This window comes from Solanum lycopersicum, chromosome 4 (genome assembly GCF_036512215.1).
Source record: "Solanum lycopersicum chromosome 4, SLM_r2.1".
Lineage (NCBI taxonomy): Eukaryota > Viridiplantae > Streptophyta > Magnoliopsida > Solanales > Solanaceae > Solanum > Solanum lycopersicum.
Genome location: NC_090803.1, coordinates 1145405 through 1155703, shown reverse-complemented (window position 1 = coordinate 1155703; position 10299 = coordinate 1145405). Strand labels below are relative to the sequence as shown.

The 10299-nt window shown below is 34.2% G+C and overlaps 2 protein-coding genes across 3 annotated transcripts; one reads left to right on the top strand and one right to left on the bottom strand.

The window, feature by feature from the left end:
* The first annotated feature begins 956 nt into the window (after window positions 1-956).
* LOC101246914 (protein NSP-INTERACTING KINASE 2) lies at window positions 957-5863 on the top strand. The gene is made up of 11 exons (XM_004236908.5): window positions 957-1460; window positions 2206-2335; window positions 2419-2490; window positions 2687-2830; window positions 2925-2996; window positions 3136-3195; window positions 3312-3409; window positions 3871-4020; window positions 4106-4447; window positions 4538-4917; window positions 5207-5863. The coding sequence occupies exons 1-11, from the start codon at window positions 1370-1372 to the stop codon at window positions 5528-5530; spliced, it is 1863 nt and encodes a 620-aa protein (XP_004236956.1). The 5' UTR covers window positions 957-1369; the 3' UTR covers window positions 5531-5863.
* A 143-nt stretch (window positions 5864-6006) lies between these two features.
* On the bottom strand, window positions 6007-10096 carry LOC101255878 (F-box/FBD/LRR-repeat protein At1g13570). Of its 2 annotated transcripts, XM_026030544.2 has the most exons (7): window positions 9897-10041; window positions 8478-8889; window positions 8274-8403; window positions 8081-8186; window positions 6836-7672; window positions 6552-6710; window positions 6007-6477 (listed from the first exon to the last, which is right to left on the bottom strand). In XM_026030544.2, exons 5-7 carry the CDS (start codon window positions 7646-7648, stop codon window positions 6181-6183), a joined length of 1269 nt encoding a protein of 422 aa, XP_025886329.1. In that variant the 5' UTR covers window positions 7649-7672; window positions 8081-8186; window positions 8274-8403; window positions 8478-8889; window positions 9897-10041; the 3' UTR covers window positions 6007-6180. The 2 variants fall into 2 exon arrangements, with proteins under 2 accessions (XP_025886329.1, XP_004236987.1); XM_004236939.5 differs by lacking the exons at window positions 8081-8186; window positions 8274-8403; window positions 8478-8889 and having other exon boundaries at window positions 9897-10096.
* Window positions 10097-10299: the final 203 nt, after the last annotated feature.

The following is a 10299-nucleotide window of genomic DNA, read 5'->3' as shown; positions in this document are numbered from 1 at the left end:
TTTCTTTCTTACGCCACACTTGTTCAATTCTTACGAAAAAAGATGTTTGTTATAATTGGCTGATAGTGATAAAATCAAGAATTTTATTTAAAATGTTCAAGATTAATAGATAGAAAAAAATGTTTTAGGATCTATGAAATTATGAAAGTATTTTCAATAAAAGAGATTATTATTGAACGGAAGTCTTAGAGCAACAATAAAATTTAGAACCTGAGACGTTTGATTTCTAATTCTTGTTTTAGAATGTTAATTAAGCCTCTATATACAATGTTTAAAGGATTAGGGTCTCTGAAGTAATACTATCCATTGATTAATCAAACTAAAGAATGTTTGAATAAGGTCAATGATATAATGACATCTAAATTACACGTGTGATGTGCACGTGACCCTACTCATAATCCATCTAATTTCACTAATTACCTCAACGTATCAACCATAAACACATAAATGTTGAAAGTAAAAATGGAAAAAGGATAAAAAATATATTTTACACACCATAAATATTTAAATTCCACAAAGTAGAGTCAAACTTTATAACTATATCGTAACGCAAAAACGTTATTTCTGAAAGATCTTCGAATCAGTTTACTTAACCATTCAAAATATTTGAGAGGGTATATATACGAAGGTTAAATTCTATCTAAAGACTACCCCATCAGGGACGGAGCTATCTTACTCGAACTCTCTTTCGTGGAAAATTATATTATGTATATTCGATTAAAATAAGTTTATATATATATAGTAGTGTCGAACCCTATAGATTTTAAATCTCCTTCTTAAAAATTTTAGCTTCGACTCTGTAGCCCGCACCCCCTAAATGACTTCCACATGTCCCACAAAGTGTTAGTCTGAATAAAAATCTATTTATAATAAATAAAAATCATTATAGTGCTTTAAACAGTCAGCATTTTGGAATACCTTTTCATTTTAAATAAATTCTTGAAAAAGTGAAACTTCAAAAATTATGCATACATAGTTTATGTGTAGTCTATCTTCCTCTTAAACAATGCATGATTTAAGGAATTCTTCTTTTTTCTTTTTCAACCATCTTTTGATTTTTTCATATTGCTTTTCCTTTTCCTTTTTCATCTTTTAATTTCTTTTTTTTATATATATATATTTTGTTGAACAAAAGTGTCATGCATGTTATATGGCTCTAACTTTTAACTACTATGAAAGTGAATTTGTTGTTACATATGAGAAATTGTACTAGACATGTTTATGTGTTTATTGTAGTGTAGAGTAAACTTGGTTGAAATTCATAATCAAATATTTTCTCTATTTTTTTTTTATAACAATATTAAAAATCTCATTTTGTATTGTGGGTAGTTCTTTTCTTGGAATTCTTGAATTAGTAAAAGCAAGAAAAATGAAGGCTATTTTGGGTTATTTCTACTTATTCAACCTCTTGGCTTATTATGCTCATGCTATGCTTACTCCAGCTGGTGTCAATTATGAAGGTTAGTTCTCATGAAATATTGGGGGTTTTGAGCTTTGATTATCGTATTATTTTGTTGTTGTTATTGTTAATTCTTTTGTATGTTATGTACTTGTTTTTCATTTTGTATTATCTCGTTGTTGTTATCGGGGGCGGAGCTAGCAATAGATGAGGCACCTTCCACGGAAAGTTATATCGTCTATACATGGTTACAATTATTTTTATGTACACATAGTATATGTTGAATTCCTTTGGTTTTTTTGTTTGCTTACTTTTTATATTTTGAACCCCTTATTGAAAATTCTAGCTACGCCACTCATTCTTACAACTTTCATTTATGTATTCTCTTTTCCAAACTGCTTTGATATGCTTTAATTTTTTGATTATTTCGTTGTTGTACTGGACGCGGAGCTAGCGAGGAGGGTTGAGGCGTTTTTTCCCAGAAAGTTGCACCGTTTATGCATGGTTTAAATTATTTTTACGTATACATAATAGATGTTGAATCCCTTTGGCTTGTTTATAGTGAAAATTCAGGCTACTGTCACTCGTTATTATTGCTTTCGTTTCTGTATTCTCTTTTTCAAATTGCTTTGAAATACTTTTCTTTAAAAAAAGTTAAGGGTTTATCGAAAACAACCTCAAAATGAGGTAGGATAAAGTCAGTGTACACTCAACCCTCCTCAAATCATGCTTGTGAAATCACACTGAATATGTTGTTGTTGCGGATTTTGAAAGTTAAAACCTCAAGAATTTTTTTTCTTTGGCAGTGCAAGCTTTAATGGAGATAAAGAAGAATTTAAATGATCCATATAATGTTTTAAATTGGGATGGAGATGCTGTTGATCCTTGTAGCTGGAATATGATCACTTGTTCAAATGATAAATTTGTCACTAGCCTGTAAGTAGAATAATTTTCACTTATTCTAAAAATAATATTCCTAACAAAATTTTCTTAATATAGTTCAATTATTGATTATGCAGGGAAAGTCCTAGCCAAAATTTGTCTGGCAAAATATCACCATATATCCACAACTTAACACACCTTGAACTTATGTGAGTATACTTACTTAACCAAAGTAAATAAAAAAAACGTATCCTTTAACCTGATCTCATCTGACAGTTAAACTTGTATAGAGTTAAACAAATAGATATACACGTCCTACGTGTATTAAGCTACCTAGGATGTGAGCTGACGTCAAGTTAAATGACATATTCTTAGATGTTAATATGAGTGTCCTGTTTTTTACAGACTACTACAGAGCAATAATATATCAGGATCAATACCTATGGAGCTTGGAATGCTTAAAAAACTTAAAACAATTGATCTTTCTGATAACAAGTTAACCGGCGAAATCCCGGCATCTTTAGCTCAGCTCAAAAACCTTCAATATTTGTAAGCAAAGAGAATTCTGAGATCTTATACAAACAGTTTTTTTGGGGGGTTAAAAACTAATGATGTTTGTTCTTTGATTTTTTGATGATTATAGGAGATTAAACAACAATAGTCTAAGTGGAGCTATTCCTTTGGACTTGGCCAATATGACTCAGCTTTCACTTATGTAATTTTCTAATACTATTTTCATGTTATGTTATATGTTCTTTATAACAGCATTTCGCTATAGCAGCTTAAAAATATATAGACAAATGACGTACGTAGTTATAGAGAAGTTTTACTGTATTTCACTTGGACATGTTTAGGGACTTGTCTTTCAACAATCTCAGTGGTCCTGTACCAAGGCTTCTAGCCAAAACATTCAAGTAAGAGTCTTGAAGAATTCTGTGTGTTTCACTTTTTTTTTTCTAATATCAGTAAATGAAACCAGTTTTTTTTGTATTTATTTGTCTTTTTTTTTTTATAAACCTTGTTGACACAGTGTTTTGGGAAATCCAATGATATGTGCAACTGGAAAAGAGAAAGAGTGCAACGGAACAACACCAATGCCCCTCTCCTTCTCTTCAAACAATCCACAGAGTAAGAATAACTAACCTTATTTTAACAGCCAAATGCTAGTTTTTTTTCTTTTTCATTTTATGACTGTGGTGTCAGAGCTAGCTTTCGTACATCTTAACTAATTTCACGACATACCTTTCACCTCCCATAAACAATAGGTATCAGGTAACTCTGTCCATCAATGCTCGGAGGGAGGGGTGAATCACCTGAGATCTCATGACTCTCAACCAAATGATAAATAAGCGCCTCTCTACCTTCACAAAGGTAGGGGTAAGGCTACATAAACACCACCCTCTCTAGACTACATATGTGGGATTACACTGGGTATGTTGTTGTTGTTGTCGATCGATATAATGATTATGGTGTTTTTACTAGTCATACAGATTTATGAAGTAAATTTGCTTCACTGGTTTAATTTTATCTGCTGATAGATTCAATATTTATAGTTCATTATCAGCTAAAAATGTTCTGTGTTATGTCAGATGTTCAGTCTTCTGGAAAACCGAAGACTCATAAGGTTGCGTTAGCGTTTGGAACAAGTCTAGGATGCATCTTCCTACTAATTGTTGGTTTTGGATTCTTTCTGTGGTGGAGACAAAAGCACAATAAGCAAATTTTCTTTGACAGTAATGGTGAGTATTGTTTGATCAGAACATTTTGAAGTTACGGTTTAGCTCATCGATCCTCTCTTGTAAACGTTATTGTCATAAATTGCAGAACATCATATTGAAGAAGTGTGCTTAGGTAACTTAAGGAGGTTTCAATTCAAGGAGCTTCAGTCTGCTACAAACAATTTCAGCAGCAAGAACATACTAGGAAAAGGTGGTTTTGGTAATGTTTATAAAGGTCGTCTTAGTGACGGGGTTATTGTAGCTGTGAAAAGGCTCAAAGATGGAAATGCAGTTGGAGGTAATCAACAATTTCAGACTGAAGTCGCGTTGATCAGCCTGGCAGTTCATCGGAATCTCCTCAGGTTGTATGGATTTTGTATGACACCAACTGAAAGGTTGCTGGTGTACCCTTACATGTCTAATGGAAGTGTAGCTTCGCGTCTCAAAGGTATACATATCTAAAAACTGTCTCCTTTTGGCCTATAAGTACATTTTTTCCTTCTTATTTGCTCGGCTTATAACGTATCATTTCTTGCAGCCAAACCAACCTTGGATTGGGGTACAAGAAAAGGAATAGCTTTGGGAGCTGCTAGAGGCTTATTATATCTACACGAACAATGTGATCCGAAGATCATTCATAGGGATGTAAAAGCTGCAAATATATTGCTTGATGATTACTGTGAAGCTGTTGTTGGAGATTTCGGATTAGCAAAGCTTTTGGATCATCATGATTCACATGTCACAACCGCGGTTAGAGGAACTGTAGGACATATAGCTCCGGAATATCTCTCTACAGGACAGTCCTCTGATAAGACGGACGTTTTTGGTTTTGGTATTCTCTTGCTAGAATTGATCACTGGAGAAAGAGCTCTGGAATTTGGTAAAGCAGCAAACCAAAAAGGTGCCATGCTTGATTGGGTAAGTCTAACAAATTCCCTATAATTGCTGTAACATTTCTCTTTATCACCATGGTTTGACATGACTTCTTGCGCCGAGGGTCTATCAGAAACAACTTATCTACATTCCATGGTAGAGGTAAGGCCTGCGTACACTGGTATTACATTACACTGGATATGTTGTTGTATATATGCACGTGCACAAACACCATCTAGAATATGAACTCTATAAGGTATTTAGAGATGCAACGAACTAAAGTACGAACCATCTTTAAATCCTGGATCCGTCCTTGTTGTTTTTTCACTTGCAGGTAAGAAAGATTCAACAAGAGAAAAGGCTAGACATGTTGGTGGATAAAGACATGAAAAACGAGTACGATACGATAGAGTTAGAGGAAATGGTACAAGTAGCATTACTATGTACTCAGTATCATCCAAGTCATAGACCTAAAATGTCTGAAGTTGTAAGAATGCTCGAAGGAGATGGACTAGCAGAGAAATGGGAAGCATCTCAAACAGCAGAACCAACAAGATACAGCAGAGCAAATGAATTTTCTTCTTCAGAAAGATACTCTGATCTTACTGATGATTCTTCATTGCTTGTACAAGCAATGGAACTATCTGGTCCAAGATGATAAGACACAATGTCACTTTTGCTGGTGGGAGGTGACAGGTCTCTCGTAGAATTAGTCGAGGTGCGTGAAAGTTGGTTCAAACATCGCAAACATAAAACAGAAAACATGTGTTATATTGAGCTTTGTTTATAGGTTTATACAGAAGCTGCAAATAGAATATTATACATTCTGACTGTAAAAAGGATAATTAAATAACTTTGTAAGGTTGGGAGTTGTTTTTCCTTTTTTTTTTTTTTTGGTTCTTGTTTGTTTTAAGTGGACATGTTTATGGGATGTTATAATTTGTGTAGAGTTCTTCAAAAATGGAAATGAAAAAATGTTATTGATTTATTAGTATTAAGTTCTAACGTTTTTTTTCTTATTTATATTTGGGTATTGCTTCTTAATGGTTTGAGTTTTTTTCTTAATAGGTTAACCGATAACAGGATCAATAACTAACAAACTGATATCTAAATAATTGTATAGACAAAATGATATACTATATAACAATCTATATATAATAATCAAGATTCTTTCATCACCAGAAATGTCAAAATACCCTCCTTTTGATTTGTTTCCAATAAATATCAAAAACACACATCTTTTAAGACCAAACATTGTACAACATGTTTGAAAAATCAAAAAAGAGCAAAGTTATACATGACAAAATCCTATAATGGCTCTTGAATAAATTTAACTGTAGCTTGAGGAGAAGCACGTCGAAATGTTAACAAGTCGATCAACATTTTCACCACTTTATCTGTGACGTATATAGTAGGAGCCACAATCATTTGTTCGAGAACAGGTGAATGTCCAAGTAAGAATTTGATAAATGCGATTTCATGTGGCAGACCGGAGAAATCAGTCATATGCACAATCTTCAGTTTACCAAAAATGCAGTCAGCAGGCCAGTCTCTCTCCCAAAATTCTAGATCATAAATATCGGTGGTGGTTGTAATCGAGGAACTCTGACAAAGACAAGCGTTTTGTGAGAATCTATTTTGTTTAGAATAAGAAATCAAGCATTTTGACGTATACTTACAGATATCTGAAGCTCCTCTAGATTAGGAGAACTCACAATCAAGCGAAGCACAACAAATAACTCCTTCATGTCTTCAAAACTAACTTGGTACAGTTCAATGAACTTCAGATTTTGATACGTAACGGGAAAGTTCCCTTGCTCATTTCCTATACTCAAATACTGCACAAAGAAAGGGAGGATAGAAGTAAGGTTAAGACTTCAAATATTCGATCTATAGATACAGATAAAAGATATGTGAAAGAAGTATTTTACACCCAATATTGGAAATTAGAAAGAGACCTTACTTTAGTGAAGTATATATGACCAATAAGCCTCTCAAGGCAAGGAACACCACCAAGAAACTTGTCGAAATTGCAACCTGAGCATTGTTCAAAGTGCTCAGCTATATCATCAGTCATATACATAGCAACTGAAATACCGATCAGCTGTGGAGTATTCTCAAGGCGTATATCCTTAAATTCACCTTCCAAATTCAGATATTTGAGATTTGGAGCTCGAATAGTAAGCTCCAAACTGTCAAAATATGACAATGTCAAGCTCTCAAGAAGAGGGCAACTGGAGATGAGAACTTCAATATCATGCGGAGGAATGATAACTTGTTGGAGACTAAGGTGCTTCAAACACAAGAAACCTTTGAAATTTGGAGGAGGGTTTAATTCACATCGAACAAGCACCAAATGAGTCAACTTAGGACAAAAGAACACACATGAAGGTGCTCTAAACCAGTCATCTTCTCCTATATCAATAATCAACTCTTTGATATCTTTACGAGAAAGGAAAAGTAGCCACTGATCTAAATCAGGAGAAGCTGGCGAGTAGGAAGTATTCAATTCAAACTTGTGAATCGGTCCGTCATGAAGAAACAGGCAACGGGTAATGAAATTTACAAGATTGCAACTGATAATTGATTTGTCATGGCCAGAAGTCAGACATGTGTCATTAAAAACAAGTTCTGTAATGGCTGCCCACTTGTATCTCCATTTTCTTGACAATATGCTTGTCCTTACAGCATCGACTAATGGAACTTTTACGAGGATGCTTTCTATGATACTTTGAGGCAAATCACTTAATAAATCGCTATCCGAATCAGTGTCCATCTATCAACTTCAGTTGGATAATATCTGCATAAAGATCAAATTCAACCTCTCAGCATTTAGAAAAGAGAACTGCATTCAGAAAAGAAAACTTAAACTTTTGTCACGGATTCAATTCTGAAAACACCTAAAAAGTTACACTTCTTTTTCTTATCAAAAGAAAGAACTTCAAATTAGACAAAACTAATGAGATTTTTTTGTTTGTGCAAAAAATACAAGAAATGGGACAGAGAATAATCATAACACAACATCACAACTTCCTAATGTATCCGCCTAATGAATAATGAGATTTAAACAGCCTGCACACTTTATATTCCCCAGGCTATGGAGCCCTTGAGGCAGATCCATATAAACCTAATTTGTAAACATCTCTATCGTGAAAAGCATTATTCACATCCATCTTAGCCAAAGGCCAATTTCTTGAGGCTACTTAACTGACAACAGTCTCGCCACAGACAATCTTGGCCACCAGAGAAAATGTCTCATTATAGTCCAATTCTTCTTGTTGATTGTACCCATTAGCCACCAACCAGCCTCAAATCTGTCCACATCACCATTGGTCTTATTATTTTGTAATTGGACATTGTATAGGGACAGCTTTTTCTATGCTTGTATAGGGACAACATACTCCTATGGACATAAAGATGGCTTGAGTCTCCTAGATGATTCTCTGAGTTCTGCAACAACTTCACCAGTTTGGTCAGAACGTAAATCACCAGCTTGTGCAACATCTGGTCCTATTGCACTTCCTCTCGAGACTGTGGAAAAGGCATTCCAATGTCAATTTCAGCAATGATATCCTATATAGGCATAGCTAATTGTGAACTTGTACCTGCATATGGCTGCAAAGTGTGACTCAGAACTGTCTCAGATCGGATTTAGTGCAGCAGGCTGAGTAAGATTCACGAACAACTTCACTTTTTAGGAACCCCTTGTCTCCAAATCATATAGCTTGAATCCCTTTTAAGTCTAACAATATTCCATAAAGGAACTTGTTTTCCTAGTTTAGTACTCCAAATAAGAGGCAAAGCACAAGCATACAAACACCCTTAAATGTCTCAGTGGTGGTATCTTCTTAAACATTAGTTCACAAGGCGTCTACCCTACAGGACTGTTGTTGGCCACCTATTTACCAGATACGCTGTTGTTCTCAGTCTCCCTGAAATCTATCTGGCAGAAAACTTTGTAATTTCAATGCTCTAGCAACTTCAAGTATACTTATGTCTCCTCTCAACGGCTCCTTTCTGTTGAGGGGTATAAGGTCAACTACTTTGATGCATAATTCTATATAACATCAATGATTTAGAACATTTTGAGTAAAAACTCTATCCCATTATTGGACCTTAAGACCTTATACATGACTTACATCATAGTTAAATTCAGTCTAAGTGACTAGATCATAGTCGAATTCATAGACATGCAAAGTGGTGATGTTAGTAAGAGAGAAGCTATTAGAGAGAAGAACGAGAAGTTTCTTACTCCGTATATATGTAACTAACTCTATTACAAGGAGAAGAGATATTAATCTCCCACACGACCTATATGAACTACTAACAGAAAAGAAAAAAAAAAGGAAGATAGACAACAACTCTTCCTTCTAATGCATATAACTACTCCGAGTATTTCCACAACCCCGCACACAGCAAAAAGGTCTTCTCCGAGCACGAAGTGCTAATCTGACCAGAGTAGGGTTGGTGGAAGGGTGGACATATGCATTTAAACAAGAGACTCTTTCCGCGCCTCAAACCCATTACCTAGAGATAAATCAAAGGAAAAACTATATACATTTCATCAGTTTCAAAAACAAAAAAAAAATACTCTATGCATTTAAAGGTAGAAATTGGGATTAAGTAACCATTAACCTCTACGCCCACTTGGCCTATAAATCAACATATAACTTTCACCCATCAACATTTTAGACAAAACCCATCTCAAATATAGCAAATTTAACTGCCACTCAAAATTCATTAAGCAAATTAACAGTTTTTGGGATCAACCACACAGGGAAACATTTTTTGCAAAACCCAGAATCCCTAAAATTCCAGAATTTTTCAGATCAACTCTCTTAACATCAACACCATATGAGCTATAAATAAATTAACTTTACCCCCACCGACATTTTAGACAAACCCATCTCAAATATAGCAAATTTAATCACATCCAGATGATAAAAATGTAATCTTTAACAAAAAGAAGTACAGTAATAGAGTATAAAAACAAATCAACAGTTGTATTTACAAGAAGGAAAAACCTGCGATTGAATTTGAAGGATTCTTGAATTTCCGGCCAACTAAATTTGTGATCGGAGAAATGAAAATGAAAGGCGAAATACATGCGGGGGTGTCTGTAAATGGGTGACAACTTGGGAAATCTGAAATATGACTGCAAACCTCAAATGTAGTTTATGAAACTACAAGGACCTAGAAAATAATTTTCAAAACTGACCTTTTTTTTCTTCCCTTTTCTAAATTATTAAGTATTTTATGTTTCGTTCGCGAAAAATACATGACACGTGTCTTTATATGTGTTATTATTATCGAATCGTAATTAATTAATACATATTTTTTTACTTTAGTTTATTGCCTATGAATTGATGTAAACGTGGAATATGAATAATTTTTTTTTTCATATTCATTATAATTGAGTTTATCGTA

Coding starts and splice junctions, on each gene's coding strand:
- LOC101246914 (XM_004236908.5), top strand. CDS start 1,370: ATGAAGGCTATTTTGGGTTATTTCTACTTATTCAACCTCTTGGCTTAT. Junction 1,461..2,205: donor AGCTGGTGTCAATTATGAAG/GTTAGTTCTCAT, acceptor TTTCTTTGGCAG/TGCAAGCTTTAATGGAGATA. Junction 2,336..2,418: donor GATAAATTTGTCACTAGCCT/GTAAGTAGAATA, acceptor TTGATTATGCAG/GGAAAGTCCTAGCCAAAATT.
- LOC101255878 (XM_004236939.5), bottom strand. CDS start 7,648: ATGGACACTGATTCGGATAGCGATTTATTAAGTGATTTGCCTCAAAGT. Junction 6,711..6,835: donor GTCATATATACTTCACTAAA/GTAAGGTCTCTT, acceptor TTCTTTGTGCAG/TATTTGAGTATAGGAAATGA. Junction 6,478..6,551: donor TAGAGGAGCTTCAGATATCT/GTAAGTATACGT, acceptor TGTCTTTGTCAG/AGTTCCTCGATTACAACCAC.